At 45.4% G+C, this 25269-nt stretch overlaps 1 protein-coding gene across 3 annotated transcripts; it reads left to right on the top strand.

The window, feature by feature from the left end:
* The first annotated feature begins 1352 nt into the window (after positions 1-1352).
* On the top strand, positions 1353-22893 carry LOC310666088 (uncharacterized protein). 3 transcript variants are annotated; one of them, XM_083416671.1, is made up of 2 exons: positions 1353-1578; positions 20621-22893. In XM_083416671.1, exons 1-2 carry the CDS (start codon positions 1393-1395, stop codon positions 21764-21766), a joined length of 1332 nt encoding a protein of 443 aa, XP_083272797.1. In that variant the 5' UTR covers positions 1353-1392; the 3' UTR covers positions 21767-22893. The 3 variants fall into 3 exon arrangements, with proteins under 3 accessions (XP_083272797.1, XP_083272798.1, XP_083272799.1); XM_083416672.1 differs by lacking the exon at positions 1353-1578 and adding an exon at positions 10949-11181; XM_083416673.1 differs by lacking the exon at positions 1353-1578 and adding an exon at positions 18986-19396.
* The last annotated feature ends 2376 nt before the right edge of the window (positions 22894-25269 follow it).

Genomic DNA, 25269 nt, shown 5'->3' with positions numbered 1-25269 from the left:
CATGGTAGTTTATCCCCTTTCCCCAATGTTTCCCTAATTGTTTTATCTCCACTTTATATGTGAGTTTTCCAGTGGTGCAAAAGCCACTTCTGGAAAACTAATGGAATGCAATGCATCTTTGATGCTCGCTTCTGTGTTACTTGACAAACCCATTTGCAGGACACTTAGTTCGGAAAATCGTGGGAGCAAAGTGATGCAATTTGGGGTTGTATGCCAGCAGGCAGTTCTTCCTTGCCAATTTCACGGGAGAATATTAGCCATGTCCTTCAAATTGATTTGGGGCCAGATCCTGTTTTGATGTTCCCAGGTCAGCTTGCGTCATGATAGCGGGGTGCATAGCCCTTGAAAACAACAAATCCCATTATTCATTTATAAATCACTGTTGTTGCTGCTGTTGTTGTTTGGAATTGCTGAGCAATGCTGGTTACTTTCTGCTAGTGATCAATAAACAGGCTGTGATTTCTGCATTGCATGGGGTTGGACTAGATGACCGTTGGGGTCCCTTCCAACTCTACAGTTCTGTGATGCTATAATTCTATGATAGGTCACCTGGAAGAGCCCTGTGACTGTGAGGAATTCAATCGGTAGTGTTTTGTTGTTGCTGTCGTTTGTCTGTTTTTAGCCACCTGCTACTGATATGACGAGGGTGGTTCTGTGGGTTAAACCACAGAGCCTAGGACTTGCCCATCAGAAGGTCGGCGGTTCGAATCCCCGCGACGGGGTGAGCTCCCATTGCTCGGTCCCTGCTCCTGCCAACCTAGCAGTTCGAAAGCACGTCAAAGTGCAAGTAAATAAATAGGTATGGCTCCGGCGGGAAGGTAAACGGCGTTTCCGTGTGCTGCTCTGGTTTGCCAGAAGCAGCTTAGTCATGCTGGCCACATGACCCGGAAGCTGTCTGCGGACAAACGCTGGCTCCTTCGGCCAATAAAGCGAGATGAGCGCTGCAACCCCAGAGTCAGCCACGACTGGACCTAATGGTCAGGGGTCCCTTTACCTTTACTGATATCTACCGGTGATGCATTCTTTTGGTGACAGCACAGGAGTCACTGAACACAACAAATTCACTTCTTCCATACTTGTGGTTTGACCTTTCTTCTTCGTCTTTGGTGGTATGCAATGAAAGAAGGTGTGCAGAGCCAGCAACTGACTCATTTGCTGAAAATCTTCCCGGAATCACTACCTGCATTACAGGTAACGCAGGTTCTGCTGTTGGGATCACGCTGTCGTCTTCTCTCACCCCCTAGAGAGGGCACTGTTCCCATGCGCAGCAGAGCAAGCAATGCCATGGAACGCATCTATTCCTTTCTTACATAAAGAGCCTACCTGTCATTATCTCCCAAACATCAGCAACAGCTTTCATTTCCAAGCAGATTCGCTGGAGGCTGAGAGATAATGAGCATGGCATCAAATGTGCCGAGAGCAAGTCAAATGGCTTATCGGGCGTGGGAGGAAGATTACAGCAGGGAGACACAAGTTATTGAGAAGGGAGATTCTACGGAAGAAAAAGAATTTTGTATGCCGAGTCAGGTACCTGGTTTATCAAGTCTACAGACTGACGGAAGAAGCACTCAGGCTGAGGTATGTCCTACCCTGACTATCCGAGATCCTTTTAACTCAGTGAAAGAGGGAATGAAAGCTTACCCTCAGAGGCCCTGGGATCTTTCAGCAAGTCTCTGGGGTGATTCTCCCATTTCCTGGTGGAAGAGGGAGGGTTCTCTGCTTGGCATGGAAAGCTTTGTCCTTCTGGGTCATATTCTTAGTGAGTGGGAGGCTATGGACAGGGGCCTTTGGGCATGGCAACCTATGTAGGGGAGCAGAAACCTTTGGTCCAAGGGATGAAACCTGGTGGCCATGCCTCTAAATCTGGCACCTAGCATTTTTCAGGGGAGGTGGGGTATGAGTTGTGCTTGGGTGTCCAAAGAAGCTGGCAGAGACGACAGGAAGGGCTTTGTGTGCTTCAAGGTCCTAAAGACAAAGAGCACCATGCAGTGGGCAGAGTAAATGCCAATTTCCAGCTAGGATTAGAATCATAGCATTGTGGAGTTGGAAGGGACCCTCAGGATCATCCAGTCCAACCCCCCACAATGCAGGAATATGCAGCTGTCTCATAAGGGGATCGAACCTGCAACCATGGCATTATAGGCACCACTCTCTAACCAGCTGAGCTACCCAGCTGATCATTAAGGTCACTCAACATACTATGTTCAAGCATAGAGGGTGGAGGAAAGTGAAGCATTTAATGGGAGCTTCCATCTAGAGACGCTCCTCCCACTTTTCAATCTCCTTGCCTGGTTGGTTGGGCTTAGGAGAGATGACCTTTTCCTTGTGCCTACTTTTGTAAAAATATTTTTGATTTTTACTAGTAGTGATGGAGTTCATACATGTGGTTGTGTAGCAGAATTATGCAAAGTTGTCTGCTAAAACAAGGGGCAGTAACTGCCTAACCTACCTCACAGGGCTGTTGAAGGCATTAAATGAGGATGAGGAAGAACATATAACCATCCTAGGTTCCTTGGAGAAAAAGCGAGGGAGAAATGAGGATTATCTTCTGCATCTGAACTATGGCATCCTCCCTGTGAAACATTTTTCTGATACCCTGGTCTTGATTTTCCTCATCCAAGGCTACCATACTAAAACTCAAGGACTTCCTGGTTGTAACTGTCCAAGGATTCCAGCATTCAGTCAGTTCCAGGCCAAGCCAAATTCCTTTTAGATCCCCCAAGGGGAACAGGTTTTGTTGCTGTTCTAGTCCAATAAATAACATAAAAGTGGGTGGAGGGGGAGAGCGGGGAGGAACAAATTTTGTTCTTATTTGTTTTGTGGGGAACAAATAGTGCACTCTAGCTATTCCCTGATCTTCCTCAGGTGCATTAAATGCATGGTGAGGATGTGATCAAAACGTCACCAAAGCTCCATGGAATTCACCCACAACCAATAACTAAGCATATCTCTGATGGTTGACTGACCCAACCCAAAGAATGCTTTCTAATGGTTTCTCATCATCCGGGGGGGGGGGGGGAGTGTCAAGTGGGGTGAGACAGGATTCTGTCCTGGGTCTATTGTTGTGCATGACTTGTAACATGACTTGGTTGAGGGAATCGAAGGAGTGCTCATCCAGTTTTCAGATGGCACCAAAATTGAGAGAGGTAGCTAATTCTACAGAAGACAGAATTAGGATCGAAGATGACTTTAACAGATTGGGGAACCGAGTCCGAACTAACATATTGAATTTCAATAGGGGCAAATGTAAGGTTCTGCACTTAGGCAGGAATAGCCATCTCCTGAGGCGCTTCTTCATGTGCCTCCTCCAGGAGAGGTCCGAAGGGCCTTTTCTGCAGTGGCTCCTTGCTTGTGGAATGCTCTCCCCAGGAAGGCTTGCCTGGCACCTTCATTACATATCATTAGGCACCAAGCAAGAATGTTTCTCTCCACAAGCAAGGCATCTGACTGATTAACGTTGTGTGGCTTTTAAAAGTATCTATGGGGAGGGGGTGTTATTGATTTGTTTTTGTTTTATTATGTATTTTGTATTCTCATTTTGCGTTTCCTGTTGTGAACCACCCTACAATATTTGGATGAAGGGCAATAAGCAAATTAATTAATTAATAACCAGCAGCACAAATATAAGACATGCGACAAATATAAGATAGTAGACCACAAGCTGCACAAATGTAAGATGGTAGACCAAAAGCTTCACAAGAGTCAACAGAGTGATACAGCAGCAAAAAAGTTAGTGCTATTCTAGGCTACATCAACAGAAGTCTAGTGTCCCAATTAAGGGAATAAATAACTGCTATATTCTGCCTTGGTCAGACCACATCTGGAGTGCTGTGTCCAGTTCTGGGCATTACAATTTAAGTAGGATATTGAGAAGTTGGAGCATTTGCAGAGGAGGGCTAGTAAAATTATCAATGGTCTGGAAACCAAGCCTTGTGAGGAACAGTTAGAATAATAGAATTCTAGAGCTGGAAGGGACCCTGAGGATCATCTAGTCCAAACCTATCCAATGCAAGAATATGCAGCTGTCCCATACAGGGATCAAACCCGCAGCCTTGGTGTTATCAGCACCATGTTCTAGTCTAACACTTGAGGGAGCTGGGGGTGATTAGCATGGGTAAGAGGAGACCGAGAGGAGATATGATAGCCATCTTCAACTATCTAAAGGGCTGTCACATGAAAGATGGAGCAAGCTTGTTTTCTCCTGTTCCAGGAATTAGGACCAGAAACAATGGCTTCAGCTTACAAGACAGGAGATTCTGACTAAACATCAGGAAGAACTTTCTGATGGCAAGAGCTGTTTGACAGTGGAACAGACTCCCTGTGGACTTTCCTTCCTAGGAGGTTTTTAAGCAGAGGTTGGATGGCAACCTGCCATGGGTACTTTAGTTGAAATTCCTGCATTGCAGTGGGTTGAAGAAGAAGAAGAAGAAGAAGAGTTTGGATTTGATATCCCGCCTTTCACTCCCTTTAAGGAATCTCAAAGCGGCTCACATTCTCCTTTTCCTTCCTCCCCCACAACAAACACTCTGTGAGGTGAGTGGGGCTGAGAGACTTCAAAGAAGTGTGACTGGCCCAAGGTCACCCAGCAGCTGCATGTGGAGGAGCGGAGACGCGAACCCGGTTCACCAGATTACGTGACTACCGCTCTTAACCACTACACCATACTGGCTCTAGATCAGGCTTCCTCAACCTTGGCCCTCCAGACCTTTGGAGACTAAAATTCCCAGCATCCTTAACCACTAGTCATGCTAGCTAGGGATCATGGGAGTTGTAGCCAAAAACATCTGGAGGGCAGAGGTTGAGGAAGCCTGAACTAGATGATCTTTGGGGTCCCTTCCAACTCTACAATTCTATGATGGAACAGAAGCGCACCTGCAGAAATAATTTGTTCTTTCCTGCCTCCCATAATTGGCTTTCCCTAGACAGATGCCTCAGTCACCGTGTGCCTTGGAGACCTGTTGTCTCCCAGCCCTTGAATAATAGGTACGTCTCCCTAAACCATTAACTTCAACTCACTTTTTTGCTCTTGGCCCAGATGTGGTAATAATATACTAGACAGCAAGTTCTCATTTTCTTTCTTCCACAAAGACTGAAGTCAGGTGATTCATCAGAAAATAAAGCAAGATGATTCCACAAGAAAGCCAGGGTGGAGTTTAAATAATTATAAGTAATGACATTTTTATCCTAGTCTTTCTACAAGGAGCTCAAGAAGTACCAGGTTCACGGTCTCCCCACCACCACAATTTTATCCTCATGACAATCCTAGGTTAGGTAGAATAGTGGCTGGCCCCAGTCACACCCAGCTAGCTTCACAGCTAAGTGGGATTTGAACCCAGACTCACCACTGCTCCATCAGGCTCTCTAACCACTATTCATAGACTACCACAGGTATAATCCTTGAATGAAGGGCAATCTTCTACTCTTAAGGCATATGCCCTGACTTACTGTCATCTTGATGCTTTTGGAAACCATAGCTCAATGGCTGAGCACATGCTCTACATGTTGAAGGTGTAATAATAATAATAATAATAATAATAATAATAATAATAATAATAATTTATTTATACCTCACCCATCTGCCTGGGTTTCCCCAGCCACTCTGAGCAGCTTCCAACTGAATATTAAAAACACAATACAACATTAAACATTAAAAACTTCCCTAAACAGGGCTCCCTTAAGATGTCTTTTAAAATTAAGATAGTTGCTTATTTCTTTGACATCTGATGGGAGGTATCTAAGTATCTAGATAGGACTGGAAAAGACTGGCCACTGTCTGAAAATCTGGAGAACCAGTGTAAATAGGCAACCTATGATCTTTCAGATATTGTTGGACTCCAACTCTCATCAGCCCCAGACAATAGAGCCTTTGGTCTTGGATGAAAGGTGTTGTGGTTCAACAATATATTTGGACTCTCCATCTCCCATCAACCCCAGCCAGCATGACTAATGGTCAGGGATGAGTGGAGTCATACTCCAACAACATCTGGAGGGCCCCAGGCTCACCATCCCTGGTGCAGACAGTGCCGAGCTTGGAGAACCAATTGTTTGATTTGGTAGAAGGTAGCTCATTTGCTCCTATCTGCCAGCTCATGCATTTAGCTGCTTGTAGCAGTGGTGGGGCAGCATAAAATCTACTATCAGAGGCAGAATTCTAGTTACCAGGAATAGTGAGTGGGGAGAGCACTATTGCACTGAGGTTCTGCTTTGGGGCTTTCCATAGGCATCTGAGAACAGGTTGCCATTGGCCTGATTCTTATGTTATTCACTCCAACCATGCCTAATGCAACTTGAACCTGTTGTGGCCATGTGCATTACCTTCTCTCCAATGGCTGGAGGGAAGCCCATGGCTTGGATCATACCACACATTATACTGAAGGTTTAGCAGGCAGAGGGGCTGCTTTGGTGAGTGTATGTGGAAGCAGGCCATAATTACCATGGGCTATTACGTGTGAGTACAGCTCACACATTTTAGCGAGTCTTCTTGCTACACATCCTAAATTATACTCCACCCTCCAGCAGCTAAATGAAATAGAACATATGTGGGAGTTTGTAGTGTGCAATGCAGAGCTTAATGGGCTTGTATCCTTCTAATAGACCTGATGTCTCATATCTTGGTTTGCTGTAGTTACTGGAGAGATATTCATTTTTAATATGAACCTACCTAGTTGACACTTCCTCAAATGCAGCTGTGCTGTGAGATTTCCACCTTTCCAAATTTCCCCCCTAATTATTTCCAACCCAATAATTAGTACAAAAAGTTGCATGTTAGAGGAGGAAGTCGTATGTCTGTGGTATAGCGTTTGGAGTGTTGGACTAAGAAGTGGGAGATACCAAGTTTCAAATCCCTGCTCCACCGTGAAATTCACTGGGTAACTTTGGGCCAGTCTTTCGACCTAACCTACCTCCCAGAGTTGTTTTGAGGATAAAAATGGGGAAGAAGAGAGTGCTGTGATCACACTGAGCTCCTTAGAGGAAAAAAGGAATATAAATTTAATAAAATAATAGTCATATATCTGTGAAAATAACAGGAAAGGGGGCATTCAATTGAAAATAACTGCTTGCAAAAATGAATCTGCTCAGCAAGGGAGGAGCACTGTAATACCATCTGCAACTGGCGTGATCCTTTCTCTGTAAATTTAAACCTACAGCTTTCACATCTCTCTGTTGTCTGTTTGGTCTTCCTGCCCCTTCCATATTGCCAATGCAGATGTGTTCATTGATAAAAAGCACTACAGCAAAACAATTGCTTTTGATGTGACCGCACACACACTGTTGCATCAAGATCGCTTCTTTGTGCAATGCTTACTGACTCGCCTGTGAAATTCTGTGCGTTGAGCAACTACTTTTTGCAGGGAAAGGATAAAAGTAAAGTAGCAGATATGAAAATTGTTCGCTGTGTTGTTTTTTTATCCCTAATGTGCAGGGCATTGGTGCAGATCTGCATCAATGAAATATCCCCACCCCCACCCCCCACCCCACTCCAAAACAAAAGCCATCTGGTTCTGATCATATGCATCGTTTCATCAAGATACTCTTTCTATAGTGTTTTGTCCAGGGCAGATCATTCCATTAGAACGACAGTTTCAAATCCTTTTGATATGGTGAATCATGTATTCAATTTCAAATTCATTATTTATTACTGTTTATTTATTACATTTATACAGTGGTACCTCGGGTTACATACGCTTCAGGTTACATATGCCTCAGGTTACAGACTCCGTTAACCCAGAAATAGTACCTCTGGTTAAGAACTTTGCTTCAGGATGAGAACAGAAATCTTGCAGCGGCAGTGCAGCGGCAGCAGGAGGCCCCATTAGCTAAAGTGGTACTTCAGGTTAAGAACAGTTTCAGGTTAAGTACGGACCTCCGGAACGAATTAAGTACGTAACCAGAGGTACCACTGTATATGTCACAGACTGGCTGGATGCAGAAACAACAACAATAACAACAAAGCAATAACCCCCCCTCCCACGACACATTTCAAAGGGCGTTGGGTGTCACCAGCCAATCAGCCAAAGGCCTAGCTGAAGAGGAACGTTTCTGCCTGGCATCTAAAGATGTATAATGAAGGAGCCAGCCGAACCTCCCTGGGGAGAGTGTTCCACAAAAGAGGAGCCACTGCAGAGAAGACCCTGTTCTCGTGTTGCCACCCTCCAGACCTCTCATGGAGGAGGCACACGAAGAAGGGCCTCAGAGGACGATCTCAGGGTCTGCATAGGTTCATATGGAGAGAGAAGGTCCTTGAGGTAGTGCGGTCCTGAGCCATTTAAGGCTTTATAGATCAAAAAACAGCACTTTGAATTGCGCCTGCTAAGTACTTGCAAAGTTATTCATAGTTTCCTTTATGGGGATATAAGATCAGCAACATTTGATTGCAGGATATTGCTTCATAAGCTATACATTTGTATTCTAAGTCCAGATGACTTTGTATCAGAGGGATGCTGTAACAGTCACTCTAAATAACACTCTATATGAGCACCTTGAGTTGAATTGTCACCTCATTATTATTTATTTATTTATTTATTTATTTATTTATTTATTTCCTACCCTTCACCCAAGATCCCAGGGCATATTACAACACTAAAAAGCAATTTTAAAAACGTGGACAGACAACATGAATACTTGTCACTCTAAAGGGCTTTCGACCAGGATGTTAGCTGCAACTAGAATTTCAATTTCCCAGCCGTAGAAAACCTGGAAAGAAAATGTATTTGGCTATTTTGCACAAGAATATGGGGATTCATATAAACTGTGTGTTTCTAGGAAGTTCAGAAGATCCAGAATGCTTTTATGAAATCTGGTGGAAATTTATTTCCTATGCTTTGGACTTAGACATTCATCATTCTCTATCCATTCCGTCTTGGTTTCTTTCTCTTCTCATTTATTTATTCTTTGCTTTAGTTTATTTCAGGGGTAGTCAACCTTTTTATACCTACCGCCCACTAATGCATCTTTCTTGATGGTAAAATTTCCTTACCACCCACCAGCGCTCAATGGAAGGAGGATTCAGCTTGTGCCATAGAACCCCCTACTGCCCACCTAGAATCCTGAAACGCCCACTAGTGGGTGGTAGGGACCAGGTTGACAACCCCTGGCTTATTTTGTTGGCATCTGTCTGAGAGACAACGGAAGAGTGTGCCATTGGAGGTAAAGTCAAACTGTTGCAGAGTTACAGCGCCTGCTGCGGCCGTAGAGACCAATATGGGATAGATCTATTTTGTTGCAGCTGGGGTAGAAGAAGGCATCTGGTTTCCCTTGTACAGTTGCACCATGCTCGTCCCAGTGATCATTTATTCTCTGATTATTACTGTGGATAAAAGAACTGACTGTTTGCCTCTAGGCACTGCAGTGGTCTAGGCTGGAAGGGTTAATGTTGCCAGCCTTCATGTCATGATTGCAGACATCTTTGTAATCAGAGCTGTCTTAAGCATATGTGGCACTGGGGTGCAACAATCTGCCCAGTGCTCCCCCTGATTGCTCAGTCCCAGGCGCGCAGGAGGGCAGAGCCAGCCAGCCACCTCAGCATCTTGCTGGTTCGGTCGCCCCCGAACAGCACAGAGCCGCCTGCAGCAGAAGAGCCTGCCGTGGCACTCCGACCAACGGGTGGGCTCTTCCCAAGCCTCAGCTCTCGGGTCCCGGACTCTTGGCCTGGCATTCCTGAGAGCCCAGCACCCGGGCGCCCCACACCCCTAGCGCCTATGGGTAAGATGGCCCTGTTTGTAATGCAAAGTTGGCCTGCCAACAGGCCTAATCCCTGAAGCCCTCTCTCTGTAAAGCTCATCCTTGGAGATCCTGCCATCTTCCATTCTATGTACATGACCAAGCCAACTTAGATGTTCTAAGACAGATGTATAAACATGCTGGGCATGTGGGCTTGGAAGAGCACATCTTTGTTTGAGACTCTGTCATGTGATGCCCCAAATCTTCCTGATGCCGTATATATGGAAGCCACTGAAGTATCACTCCTGGCGGGTGTCAGTTGCCCAGGACTCACTTACATAAAACAGTGTGTTCAACACACAAGCCTGGTAGACCTTCATCTTGGTATGAGAGCTTCTCCATTTGCACATTGGGGGAAAACAAATGTGCTGCTTGTGGGTTTCCCATAGGATCAGTTGGACTATGATGGATCTTTGGCCTGATTCAGCAGGTTCTTCCGATGTTCTTCTGTTTCTGGTGGTGGTGGGGATATGCAAAAGAACAGAAGCAACCCAAACCTGTAGCAACCTGCAGATGCTCCCATTACATAATTAACGTTAGAAAATCTTTGTGGTTTGGTTAGGATTCAGGCAGTGTAGAACGTGGGACTGAATAAATTAGAGGAGGCAATTAAAGGAACGGGTTGAGGAATGGCCTTTCATCCTGACAGTTCCTCTGCTGACATTTGCAATGGCTCCTCACCCATTCCTCTCTACGTTCTCCCCAAAAGCTTCTGTTTCTCTATTTCTCTTCTCCCCCCGACACCCTTTCTTGTCTATCTCCCTGCCCAGTGGACCACCAGAAGAGGGACAAGATCCCTCCTGTGAGAGGCCTGATCTGATCTCTTGCCCAGAGCTCTTGAACATCAACCAAGAGCCACAAGTTGCCCACCCTTCTCTAAAGACTTCAGACTGTGTCCTGAAGTCACATGTGGTGGAACATTCAGAGACCGCATGAAGCTTAATGTAAGGGAAAAAATGGAGTGTCATTTGAATAATCTCTCAGTTGTGGTTGAAAAAAATTAATGGGGCTGGGTCAGGGAGTTTCTGGGAATCAGTTTCGCTCAGGGGTATCTTCTGAGTTAGGCAAAAGAAAAGCCTATGCAATCGACTTCTCCCAAATGATTCCCATAAAGATCACGAGGGGTCAATGCACTGTGGTCAGAGAGCTCGCTTTGAGGTTAGGCTAATAATAAATCCCATGAAGCAATGTGTTCTCAATTGTTCCTGACTATAAAACAGCCACATGTGTAAGACAAACATCACGTCTCATCCAAAGAATAAAAAAAGCAGAAGAACACAAGCAGGTTTCCCGACAATTAGAGCAAATTGAGCCGCGTGGAGCAAATTTTGGCCGGGATATAATTAAGACCTTTGTGTTCAAAGGCTGTCTCATCCCCTTAAGGCTGTCTGAGAATCTTTATAAAAGCTTGCCATGACTCTTAAAAAGAGCTTATTTGAATCCAGCCGCGGAGGGAACCAGGTAAGCCTGATATAACATGAGCTTGCTTATGATGCTTCTGTGACTGTTTCCGTTCTGAATTGCCCCCCACAACCCAACAAGGAGCCCATCTAGGACCTGCTAATTTTGTGAAAAGTCCAGTTGACTGAAATGGGAGCACCTTGGATTAAAACAAGAATGCTTCTTCAAGCATCTTGAATGACTCAGACAGAGCACCTGTTGTGCAAGCAGAAGGTCCAAGGTCCAATCCCTGCCATCTCTAGGTAAGGATTGGAGGGACCCCTGCCTAAAATCCTGGAAGGCAAGTGCCACTCGGTGTAGATAATATTGACCTAGATGGGGCAGTGACCTAACTCATAGAGGAAGGCAGCTTCCTCTATTCTTGTGTAAGCGCACTTCTTTGTAATGCTTGAGTTGATAGTCAAATTGTTTCTCCCTTTACGTCCTTTCACATCAGTCAAAATCTGGACCATCAACAGCTGCCTTTTATCCATGACTTTGTTTAATTGTTTAAGGAAGGGACATAGCACTCATAACTCCTGGATATTACCAGATTCCATGGGTTTGGACAAGAAAACTCTTAGGATCCCATCCAACTCTCCAATTCTGTGGATCCTAAGATTAGATAGCTTAAGGAAACTCAAGGAAGAAAAGATGTTTTCCTAACCCACCTCCTGCACCCCCTAAAAACTTCTCCAGAGAATCAGAGAGGTCCTCCTAGGATGGTTTGCTGGGGGAAGAGGGGTTGTTTGAAGCCAGGCTTAGAATCTAAAATGAGTTGAGTAAGGTCATGACAAGGAAGCTTCCCACTGCTTCCTTCATTCATGAACCTCCCTCTTCATTCCACAATGGTCTGGAGTCCCCGCTCCCCAGGCCACAGGTAGCTTCAGAGAGGACAAGGGAGTAGAAACTTTCCTTCTGTGAACTTCCTTCACTAAATGCATCTTGGGATCCAAGCCACTAAGGCTTAAATCTGAGTAGGCATGCGTGTGTTTTGCTGTACATGACTGTCTGCTGGTGTTCACTACAATTGGCAGCGGGGAAAAGTCAAAATTCAGTGATGCTTATTGGAAACCATAGGATGAATCTTTACAAACTTTCTCTTCTTCTTAATTCACCTACTCATTATTATTCTTCTCTCTGTAGTTGGTTTTGGTGGTGGTGACACAGTATAGTTGAGAAACAGGGATGGGGAAAAATTCCAGTAAAACCACATAAGTCTTTCAAAGAAGGAATCCTCTGTTGTATTCTGAATTTCACTTGCAAGAATCTTTTGTCAACAATTCCATCATTCCAATGTAGTCTTCAGTCCCCTCTCTGTATTTTAAACTGGAACCTTGGAAGCTGCCTTTACTGTGTTTGACAACTGGTTGATCTAGCTCAGTATTGTCTACAACGACTGGCAACTTCCTTTCCCAGCCCTACCTGTAAATGCTGGGGGTTTCACCTGGGGCTGCCTGCGAAGCTGATGCTCTACCACTGAGCCACGTCCCCTTCCCATCCCCTCCCTTCCTGACAGCGTCCTCCTGCTATGCTCTCTTTCTGTCTCCTTCCAATTTTGATTTTCATGGCTGAAAATCAAGATACCCTTAATGGCACAAAGACAACCACATTTATCAATTCCTCCATTGATTCCCATTTGGCTAAAAATTGCACCCTGCTTTGGAAAATACAAATTGAGATGGCCTGCCATTCATATTTTCTTTTTCTTTTTAAAAATTATTTTTATTCGCTTTCATTTTTAACAATTACCATCATACTCAAATCATAATCATTTTACAAGTAGGATTATCAAAATCCCAAAATTTCCCTCCACCCCTCCATGGTTTCCCTAAATATTCTTTTCAAACTGCATTGTATCATATTTTCCATATTTTCTTAAAACTCAGTTGTAACCATAATTCTCGCTTCATTGCAAGTGTTTGCTTTTTTTACAATCCTGCAATGTTTTTAATTGTTTACAGTGTTCTTTCAAGTAACTTATAAAATTTTCCCATTCTTTATTAAATTGATTGTCTGCTTGATCTCTGATCAAGTTCCATTCATATTTTCAATATAGCATTAGACAATAAATAGGTAGGTAAGTAGATATCATATTCAGTTTTCCAAGATACTGACTCTACAAATGATTGGGAATGGACATAGAACTGGGGCCCCTTCAGACAGGTGTTTTTTGTTTGTTTGTTTGTTTGTTTGTTTGTTTGTTTGTTTGTAATCTATTTATTTTGGTAGATGTGTTCTGAAACATGTTATTGATGCAATAAGAGTGCAATACTAGTGACTTATAAGGTAAAGGTAAAGGTACCCCTGCCCGTACGGGCCAGTCTTGACAGACTCTAGGGTTGTGCACCCATCTCACTCAAGAGGCCGGGGGCCAGCGCTGTCCGAAGACACTTCCGGGTCACGTGGCCAGCGTGACATCGCTGCTCTGGCGAGCCAGAGCCGCACACGGAAACGCTGTTTACCTTCCCACTAGTAAGCGGTCCCTATTTATCTACTTGCACCCAGGGGTGCTTTCGAACTGCTAGGTTGGCAGACGCTGGGACCGAACAGCGGGAGCGCACCCCGCCGCGGGGATGCGAACCGCCGACCTTGTGATCGGCAAGCCCTAGGCGCTGAGGCTTATACTGTGACATTATTCTGCTTTATGAGCTGTTCTGTGGTGTTTCTCTATTGCTACTGCATTAGCTGGAGGGGGACTCTCATGCTATAGTTCAAGAAAAGAGGAGCAAAATGTAAACAGGAGCATCTGCAGTGTAAAAACTTAGAGGATATCAGCAAGAAGTTATGGGCTGTGTACCAGTTGGAAAGAAAGCTATATACCCACCCCTTAAACTCTTGCTGGTGTAATTAGTATCGAAAGTGAATAATCACCCAAATAATCACAAATTGGCAATAACAATAAGGGCATCCTGAGGGGATTCTGGTCAAGGATGGAGAAACGGTGGACCCCTAGGTTTTTCCGGTATCCAAATCCCATCAGTCCCGGTAGCACAGTGAATGGCCAGGGATGCTGGGAGACACAGCCCAACAGCTACTGGAAAGCAGTGGTGTAGCGTGGGTTGTCAGCACCCGGGGCAAGGCAAGTAATTTGCGCCCCCTAACCCGTGGATTTGCGCCCCCTAACCCTAACCCCCAGATGTTGCGCCCAGTGCGGCTGGCCCCCCCTGCACCCCCCATGCTACGCCACTGCTGGAAAGTCACATATTCTCTGTTGCTGACTTGCACCCAGTTCTTTGATGTCAACCATAGTAAGGCTTTTGCTGTTAGTAGTCTAAAATTTATAGGAAGGTCTTAAATGGGAGTGAGGTGCATTCACTTTAATTAAAAATGAGCAAGGAACTGGTTTACATCAAGGATACTTGCAGTTTCTCCCTCTGGCAAACATATCCCAGTAAATACAAGAGATGAATCCCGTGCTCTGTACATTCATTTCATCCCAGGCTTCTCCAAACCGACTCATTTATTTGTTCAGAAGTCAAAGTGTTGCTTTTGGAAACCCGCCTAAACTGGTTCTTGCGATGATGAGACTAGCCCTTTAGCAATTAAGATAGCTTCTGGAATGCCATCCACACCCTGCTCACCACGCTCTCATTTCTCTCAAATGCTCTCTGAATTGTCAAGTTAGCTTCCCTTTCGACAGATGAGTTTATTTTACATATCCATCTATTTATTTTGATCAATTGTATACCATTTAACTACAGTCATCCATGGTATGCTAAAGAAATACCATTGGGATAAACTCAGAAATGACTTAAGATACCTGCTGATTTTTAAGAAGTCTTTTTCCGCAAGGTGGTGGAAGTTCAACAGGGAGGTGGCTTGCTGACCTCAGCAGGGAGGGAGCATCATAGAACTGGTTCCACCATAACTGAACGCACAGCTCCTGATGTATGCAAGCAACACAGCATTTGCATTTTGCAATAGATAGCGTAGAAAGGATTTGCATTCTTATTTCTGTGAAATGGGTACGCAGATATTCCCCCCTTCCCTCTTGCATCTGTCACAATTGTGTGTGGGCATCTCATTCCCATCTTTCACTCCAGTAGTGCATGATTCAGATAAGCGGACTACGCCCATCTTGGAGCTTACTCAAAGATTCTCTCCTTTATGTATTGCTACACCTCTGCTACCTGTGCCCTCATTTCACGGCATATATTGAGGTGTGCAGTCTGCTAGGTAGGTTCCCCTCAATCACAATGGCCTTGCTCAGGAATAATAATAATAATAATAATAATAATAATAATAATAATAATATTTATACCCTTCCCATGTGGCTGGCTTTCCCCAGCCACTCTGGGTGGCTTCCAACAAAATATCAAAATACAATAGTCCTTCAGATATTATAAGCTTCCCTAAACAGGGCTGCCTTCAGATGTCTCCTAAAAGTCTGGTAGTTGTTTTTTCCTTTGACATCTGGTGGGAGGGCGTTCCACAGGGTGCGTGCCACTACCAAGAAGGCCCTCTGCCTGGTTCCCTGTAACTTCACTTCTCACAGTGAGGGAACCACCAGAAGGCCCTCGGTGCTGAACCTTAGTGTCTAGGCAGAACAATGGGGGCGGAGATGCTCCTTCAGGTATACTGGGCCAAGGCCATTTAGGGCTTTCAACACTTTGAATTGTGCTCGGAAACATCCAATGTAGGTCTTTCAGGACCGGTGTTATGTGGTCTTGGCAGCCCCTCCCAGTCCTCAGTCTAGCTGCCACATTCTGGATTAGTTGTAGTTTCCGGGTCACCTTCAAAGGTATCCCCACATAGAGCGCATTGCAGTAGTCCATGCGGGAGATAACTAGAACTAGGAAGGAGAGGGATGCAGGTTCTTAGGTTCCTCCTTGACCTCTTCCTGATGAGACTTCTGTGCCAGTTACACTGTGAGGCAGTTAAGCAGCTTCAAGTTCTAGGTTGCATGGGGGGGGGGGCTCCTTTTCAGAAGTTAAGTCACTCCTGATGTATTGAAGGCTTCTTCTTCTCAATAAGACCATCAGAAAAGTCTGGCTGTTGTACGAGGTCAAAGGTGAATCTCATTCAACATCCTGTTCTCATGATGGCCAAGCAGAACACAGGAAGATGCCATATACCAAATCACACCAGCAGTCTATTTAATTCTATATTGCATGCCAAGGCCCAAGGCCCCGCAGTTCCCTTATATAATAAATATGCAGACATGAATATTTTAAGTTAACGGGATAAAATAGGCCACAACTTTGATTTGAGCGGTTTGGCTTAGGCATTGGGTGAAACCAGACTATATCCTCACTCCTGCCCGTCCTCAGGGAGTCTCACTAAGGGTAAACCACCAGTAGGGGGAGTCCTATGACGAACGTCAAATACGGGCACCCCCTGGGTCCCTGATGGGGTCATGGCATGGCCCTAGACTATGCCCAGGCTTTGGAAAGGATCCAAACCCCTGGATCCCTTTAACAGGAAACCCTTATTGAGGAGGGACAGCAAAAGGAGGACACCCCCCCAGCTGTGCCGCAGTTTAAATGGCCTGTAATAATAATAATAATAATAATTTATATCTTGCCCATCTGGCTGGGTTTCCCCAGCCACTCTGGGCAGCTCCCAACAGAAAATTAAAAATAGAACCAAACATTTAAAAACTTCCTTAAACAGGGCTGCCTTCAGATGTCTTCTAAAAGTCAGATAGTTGTCTATTTCCTTGACATCTGGTGGGAGGGTGTTCCACAAGGCGGGCGCCTCTACCGAGAAGACCCTCTGTAGCCACGCCCCCGGCCGTGCTGATTGGACAGCTGGGGGCGTGACGCGGCTGGGAGTCCCCATGACACAGGCGGCATTCCTTCGTCTTCCAGCTGGGTCACTGGGAGGTCCCGGATGCTGTGCCGCAACACCGCACACCAGGGGAGTGTCAGTGGCTCCCCAGAAGTTCAGACTGGGTTTTCTCCTGCCTGGAGATGCTGCAGACCGAACTTGGAATCCTTCTGGATATAACACAGATGTTCTACAACTGTGGATCTTCCCTTAAAAATAATTTTAAGATTCTAGTCCTCATTGTTCTGAATAAAGAGCTGTCATAAACAGAAATATGAAAAGCTGCATTAGTCCAAGTCAGACCATTGATCCATTTAGTTCAGTATTGTCTACACTGACTGCCAGCGGCTCTCCAAGATTTCTGCCTCTTGCAACCCTCCCTGGAGATGCCAGTGATACAAATTGGGATGCATTTTTATGCAAAGCAATTTCTTTCCCATCAAACTTTGTTTATTTATGCTGGATTTTATGTTGATGTGTTTTATTGTTTTACATTTTTAGACTTTGTATTGGAAACTGCCTTGAGATGACAGTGTAATGAAGGGCAGGCCATAAACTGGGTTAATAAGCAAACAAAAGAATTTCTTGAATTTATGAGCCACCCTAATTAAACAATAATAATAGTTCTATGGGCGTTGTGCTTGGGAAAAGAGTTGAAACTAAAGCATGCCGTATAAAACAACTCAATGAAATCACTGCATGAATAAAAACCACCTGCAACAGTAGAATTATTGCATTCAGATGCAAAACTGAATGTTGACACACATCAAGATGCCGTCATCCAATCTAACAAGACGTAGACCAGCTATGAAAGCTAAAAGCAGCCGGATCTTCATTATTCTGTACTAAGAAAAGAAAACAAAACAATAACAATGAATGTTAAGAGCTATGAATATATCTTAAATAGGCTGGCATTCTAAAAATAAAAGCTTTGCGTTGGAGAACATTCCACAGGTAGGGCAGCCAGGCTGACTCAGAACATTTGGAAAAATACAATATCCCCACATAAGCATTCCATATAGAGAAGCTGGCTACCTCATCACTGGCAATGGAATGCCATCCCCCACAGAACCTGAGGGTAGCAGGTGGGTTAGGCACTGTCTTATATCGAGTCAGACCCTTCATGCATCTAACTCAGCTTGTCTGCAAGGACCAACAGTGGCTCTCCAGGGGTGCAGGCAGGGAGTCCTACCTGGAGATGCTGGGGATTGAACCACTGAACTATGCAGCCCTCGCCTTCAATATAACAGGGAGATTCCAGTCCTCATGGTTCTGAACAAAGGTCTGGTTTAGAAAATAGGAATGTAGAGAGAATAAGTTTGTTTTCTCCTGCTCAGGAGGCTAGGGCTCGAACCAATGGCTTCAAGTTACAAGAAAGGAGATTCAGACTAAACATCAGGAAGAACTTTCTGACAGTAAGAGCCATTTGGCCGTGGCAAGGTCTCCCTCAGGAGGTGATGGACTCTCCTTCCTTGGAGGTTTTTAAGCAGAGGTTGGATGGCCGTCTGCAATGGATGCTTTAGCTGAGATTCTTTGCATTGCAAGGGGTTGGACTAGATGACCCTTGGGAACTCTTCCAGCTCGAGAAGTCTATGATTCTAAGCTAGCTTATGCAGAGTCCAACCATTGGTGTCAACCATTGGCAGCAGCTCTTTGCCCAACATAGAGAAATCTCATTTATACCAAATTAGGTCATTGGTCCATTTAGGTCAGTGCTGTGTCTAAGGTGACTGGTTGTGTTTCTCCAGAATTTCAGACAAGGCTTCTTTCCCAGCCCTATCTGAAGATGCTAGGGACTGAACCTAGGACCTGCATTCAAAACAGATGCTCTACTTCTGAGCAATGGCCCTTTCTTGGGTTGTTGTTTAGGGGGGCACCTGAGGGCTCCCGCTGCCAAGCATCCCCCCATAATGGTTGCAGCACACTGCCTCATGGTAGGACGGACCCTGCAGTGTGTGGAGGGCACAGTCAATGGCGTTGCTGATTTAGCTCAAACTCTGGTGTAGTTTGCTGAACTGAACTATTTTCTGGGGGGGTTGGGTAATTTAGTCTTCTGTTTGAAAGCCCAACAGGGGAATTTCACCCTATCATTTCTTTTGAAGTCCAACCCTTAATATAGACACACCTTTTCCAGCCTCTAATTTAGAAACCACAAATGCTTCTTCTTCCCCTTTGACTTGTTTCCTCATTGTAGAAACACCCATATTGTAGATGACTTTCCTCCCCTAACCGGTCTGTCATTGCGTCTATTTCTATGATGCATCCCTGATCTCATCTGGGCCTTTTAAGGGTTGCTGCTTGGGCTGGTGAGACATAATTAGAAATGCTGAGAAAGCTAGGGAGAGAAAAAATAATAATAATCAGGGAGTGCCTGAGCTCTCCTAACACATATAAAGCCAGGGGCAATAGCCCTGTAACTCCACATAGGTGATGAGTTCGTTAGTGTCAAGCAAGAGTGAAGCAGGTATGTACCAAATTCACAATGCTCCTCATTGAATTGGACTCTCAAAGAAGTCAAGGAATCAGAGGAAGGAAGGAAGGAAGGAAGGAAGGAAGGAGAAGGGGAAATTGTGAGCAGGCAATGGGATGTAGGGAGGACAGTGTACCCTTTGGAATGTGACCTGCCCCCAGAGGAAAGGATGTTTCCAAAATGGCCATGGGGCTGCTTTATGTAAGCAAGTCACCATAATAACCAGCCATGCAAGCCATGTGGAAGGCAGAAGGAATTCAAACAGGTCATTAGGAATGTCACAAAGAATCCCAGGCAGGCAGGAAAGGATTCATTTGGAGCAATTGAGGCAGGATGGTCATGTGTGAGCAAGTGCAATTGCCATTTCCAGCGGGAAGTGAGTGACAGAGAGCCACGGGCCTTGGTTCCCTAGATTCTTCCATGGTCTCCCCAAAATTTCAAGAGCAGCCAGGCACATGAAGAGTTTGTAATGAATTTGGAGAGTCTTCCTTTTGTGTGGAGTTTTGAGGAACACAGATGGAATATTATTTATTAATGTATTATTTGCATTCTCCTCTCCACCACCAACTCACAATACAACTTCTCTGGATGATCCTTATATTCAAGGATGGAAAAACTGTGGCCCTTCTCAAGATGCTGTTGGACTCCAACTCCCAACAGCCCCAGAAGCCAGTCTGGCCAACAGTCAGAAGTGTTGATGGGAGTTGTAGTCTAGGAAGATTTGCAGGGGTAAAACTGTTTTTGTAGGCATGGATGTCTACAAAATTTTAGAACCTGGACTTGATAACCTTATAGGAAAGCGAGTAGGGAAACTGGTGCCCTCCAGATGTTGTTGAACTCCCATCAGCTCCAGCAACCAGCATAGCTGATGACCAGGGACCATGAGAGTTGTATTCCAACAACATCTGGAGGGCCAAAGGTTTCCCTACCTTGTTTTAAGTAGACAGACAACAATAGAAGGGGTTGGAAGAGGGTCTTCACATTCCTGTTGACTCTGAACTTGGCCAAGAGTGAAATTCCAAGGTAAAATTGGGGGCTTTGAGGTACAAAGGCATATGGGGAATTGAGAGAAAAGCTACAATCACTTCTTTGAGATTAGTGGACTTTTTATGAGGATGGAAGTATGGTGGCTCCATCCAAGCACTGTATATCCTTTTTTAAATAGCCTCAGAACACCAAACTAACTCTGCTTCTCCCTGATCTATTTTCTGTCTCCAGGCTGAAATCCATCCCAACAGAATGTCCACATCGGGTGTGAAGTGCGTCACCACACCATGCGTCACGTCGTGCCCAGATGCAAAAGTGGTGATACATCCACCACCGATGGTCCTCACTCTACCAGGACTGAGCCTCACCACAGCCCCTAACCAATGTCTGGTGGAAACCCAGACGTCGTGTCTCACCAATGGCTCCGAGCTGTGCGGTGATGGATCTTCCAAAGCAATTGTCACTAAATCCTCTGGTCTGCGTGCTGTTTCTGGTGGAGACACCCCCTGTTGTACAACCACCTGCCCTGACTCGCAAGTGGTGATACAGCCACCTCCTGTTTGCATTACAATCCCAGGTGCAGTCCTCACTAGCTACCCCAACGAATGCCTCATCCAGACCTCAGACCCCTGTGTCCCTAGTGGTTCCCAGCCACATGCCATCGCCCGCTCTACGTCAGTTTCTGACTGCTCCCTTACCCCACAGCGTATGACTCGTTCTACCTCTGTCCCATGCGGTCTCAATAGCACACCGGCATGTGTGACACAAGGTCCTGGTTCCAAAGTGGTGATATACCCACCACCGATTGAGGTCACCATCCCTGGCCCTATTTTGGAAATTGCTGCAGAGGAGTGCACAGTGGAGGTCTACAACCCGTGTGACACAGCTGGTGCCATCACCAGTGGTGAAGAGCGATGTGCCATCACCAGTGGCGAAGAAGGGGAAGTCAAAGCCCTGACGGCACGTGCCTTGTCCTGCACTAAAGTGTGTGGGGTGTTGGGTGCTTCTTCTTCATGTGTCTCCCAAGGACCAGAGATGAAGATTATGATCCAGCCCCCTCCAATTGAAGTTGAGCTTCCTGGACCAATCCTCCAAGTCTTCCCAGAAGCATGCAAAGTGGAAACAATTACCCCATGTGCTCCTGAGCCACAGGCACTGTGCAGCAACAGTGATCCAGCTACCTCAACAGCTCTTGCCACCAGGACCAGCTCGCTGTCCACCATGAGACGTCCTCTGCCTGATATGAGAAGGCCTGCCCGTCCTTGGGCTGAGATGTACAGCCGGTCCATAACTCCAAGAAGCATTTTGGCCAAGACTTCCAGATTTTCCAAATACCATCATGGCTTCAGCACTTCAAGCTATCAGTCATCTTACTGAATTCCTCCATGAATATTGTACAAGAGACAGCTGGAATAAAGAGGTGGCCTTCGTGGCTTGGCTGATGAAGAAGAGCCTTCATCCCAAACACCTATCAGATAGATGGACAATATTATTTTCCCTTAAATTCTTTGAAAGGCATAGCTAAGATGTGCTTTCTGTACTATTGTGCCCAGTTGGGTCCCACAGGGATCTAAGTGTACACTGTCGAAAACCCTGCATTCCATTGATTGCAGTGTTTACATGCCCTTAATTGTATCCTTTGTCTTTGGTCTTGTTTCTCTTGACGGGGCATTGCAAATGAACAGAAGAAATGGTGCCTTATAGAGAGACCAGGGTGTGTCTCTGAATACCAGTTATTGGAATCAAAAGTGAGGAGAGTTGTTGTTTCACTTCGGTCCTGCTTGTGGGTTCGCAGAGGCATCTACTTGGCCACTGTGACAACAGGAAAATGAACAAGGTGGCCTTTGGCCTGATCAGCAGAGCTCTTCTTATGGTCAGCCCTGCTATTGTAGTGTAAATGGACCAATAATCTAATGTGAAATCAAAAGGCCGGGATCAGGTATCATCACTAACTATAGGTGATGGGCAGTCTTCAACTAATACTATTACATCATTGCAAGGATTTCTGCTTGTGCAATGAGACTTGCCTTCCTCTGTTCTGTCCCCCAGAATCTGCTCCAGAGGATTGGCAGAAGAACCCACTGGTCAGATTTAGGGGAGGAAAGGGGCAGAACATTCAATTGCACAAGCAGAAATCATTGAGCTAGAAGGAACATTCACATGGCACTGTGATGGATTCAACCCACAAATCCTAAGCATCCTCACAAAAGAGGAGGTACCCTTCCACTCAACAGCAGTTACTTCTGAGTAAACAACCACAGAGCCACATGCTGCATAAGAGGTTCAATAGTCCATGTAGTGGGAGGAAATGGAGGCTGGAAGATTTAGCTCATAGGTCACATTGCGTTTTTAAATACTGATATATTTAAAATAATGTTTATCATAATTTAAAGGAAGCCTTGTTTTGATCATGTGTGAAATGTGTTTTGTTTTTAATTTAGGAAAAAAATCCATTTGTCAAAGTGCATATTTGTCTAATAATAAAGCAAACGATGACTTCTCAAGCTGGTGTTTTATAATGCTTTTGTGCAACCAGGATGGTGGTGGGGTTTTGGAAACCATGCCCTATGAGGAGTGGCTGAAAGAGCTTCCTTTCTTTAGCGTGGAGAAGAAAGTGGTCTTCATATATCTTAAGGGATGTCAGTCACACAGAATATGGAGCAGGCTTGCCCTCTAGAGGACAGGACTAGATTGTCTCTAGCAAACTGAGATTCCAACTTGTCTGAAATTTCCCCAAAACAGGTAGAACTAGATCAGGGATGGGGAACTTCAGTTGCAGTGGGACAGTTGCAGCCCTCAAGATTGTATACTGGGCTCTTGGGACTCAGTCCAGGTCACACATCCTCCAGAAACATATACCCTCCAACATTTCTCAGATGAAAATAGGGACTGGTGGGGAAAATAGGGGCATTCCGGGGTCAAATCAGAAGCTGCATTGGCTTTCATAATTCTGTTTCTGTCCCTGGAAAATAGGGGCACTTGGAGTGTATGGAAACCCACCCATCACTGACCCTGTTTTGCAACCACATTAAGTGTTTCTGTCTGAATGGAATGTGCCTTTGAACTCTGGTCACACTGGGTGGAGGATAGAGAGGGATGTGTGTCTGTGTGTGTGACTTTTAGAAACTGGGATACCTTACACAGGTGTCAGGCTTCAGGGAATTGGCTCCACACCCACCCACAGGGGCAGTAGTTAAGCAGAACAAAGGGAAAAGAGTATTCTTACTTTAATAATCACAGTGAGAGAACAAAGAACCTATCTCCTAGAATGGCAGTGCTCCCAATTAAGAATTCTACCCCCTTATGTCCCTATTTTGACCACACTGCAGGAGGCAGTGGAAGACAGAAGTGCCTGGCGTGTTCTGGTCCATGGTGTCACGAAGAGTCGGACACGACTAAACAACTAAACAACAACAACATGTCCCTATTAATCCACTTCACTTCTGTGTCTTGTAATCTGAGTGAAATATACTCAGAGTCGCAAAGTGATTTCATGCTCTTTATTCAGCTCATAGTGGTGAGGAGGAATGAACGAATGTCCCCTCAAAGTATCTGCTTTATATACATTATTTACACAATGGGCTGCACATGATTGGCTAATTCCGGAATTCTACTGTAAACCAATCAGGTTGTGGATTCACTTCTATCTGGAGCATGATTGGGTGGTTCCTGCCAACCAATCATACTGCTGCATTGTTCTAGGACCAATCAGACTGCTGCATTTTGGATCCTATTGTTCTAGGACCAATCAGACTGCTGCATTTTGGATCCTATTGTTCTAGGACCAATCAGACTGCTGCAGTTTGGATCCTATTCAACTCAGTACATAACACTGAGCTTGGAGCCTCTGTGTTTTCTGTTCTGCCACTTTCTGAGCTCTTCTTGACCTTGGGGAGAACAGGGGAATACTTTCCAGAGAGAGTGAATCTCTCTCTCCCAGTGTTTCTTCTCCTAGCTGTTCACCATCCAGTGTTTCCCAGCTTCTGCCTTTTGAGCTATGTCCCTTTGCAAACCACTGTTCCAAATCTATACTGTCCTCCTGCTGCTGGGAAGATTCAGGATACGAATCAGGAACAGGGGGAGAGGGAAGGCTCCCACCATTCCTCCTCAGTGCTGCCCTCTTCAGCACAGTTCCTGACAACAGGTGAAATTTAAATATTCAAAGTGGTTTAACAATCAGTCCCTCTTCCCAGGGAACTCTGGGAATTGTAGCTCTGTGAGGGGGAATGGGGGGGGGGGACTACTAACAACTCTCAGCAACCTTACCAAACTATAGCTCTCAGTATTCTTTGGGGGAAGCCATGACTGATTAAAGTGTTATCTTAGGCTTTAAACGTATGTGGGTGAATGGGTCTGAACATTCTTAAAAGACTGCACTACACTGGCTTTCATAACAGCATAGCCACATATGCAAAAAAGCTACCCTGCATTTAGATAAGGGGTCAGCAGCCTAAGGCCCATGGGCCACAAGCAGCCCATGGGGGTCATTTAACTGGCCCATGGACCCCCACCGCTCACTTGGTCGCGAAGCAGAGTGGGGATCACCTTCCAGATGCTGGCTGGCTTCCCATTGGCTGCAGGAGCCAATGGGAAGCTGTGCACGCCTCCTTCATGCCAGAAGGAGTGTCGGAAATAGTGTTTGTGCATGCACACATGCACTCCAGCCCACCGCAGCGTCTGCGGGACTATGAACTGGCCCAAGCCACAAAAACTTTGCCAACCCCTGATTTAGATTGATGGCACCTGCAATGAAAAGTTGCAGCTGGGAGTGCTTTGGTTCAAAATGCCAATCAGCCATGCCTTTTCCAATGCTACTCAGTTCTATTCTCCTTTTCCTTCCCCTGCCCCCTCAACAGTCCCCCTCCTTTTCCTGCCCCCTC

This window comes from Podarcis tiliguerta (genome assembly GCF_965153285.1).
Source record: "Podarcis tiliguerta genome assembly, chromosome: 16".
Classification (NCBI taxonomy): Eukaryota; Metazoa; Chordata; class Lepidosauria; order Squamata; family Lacertidae; genus Podarcis; species Podarcis tiliguerta.
Note: the sequence above shows the minus strand (reverse complement) of the source record. Positions and strands in the feature narration are given on the sequence as shown.

Bases quoted from the DNA above. Each gene is read 5' to 3' on its own strand.
- LOC310666088 (XM_083416671.1), top strand. From the start codon at position 1,393: ATGAGCATGGCATCAAATGTGCCGAGAGCAAGTCAAATGGCTTATCGG. The intron at 1,579-20,620 runs GTATGTCCTACC...TTCTGTCTCCAG, and splicing joins GAAGAAGCACTCAGGCTGAG to GCTGAAATCCATCCCAACAG.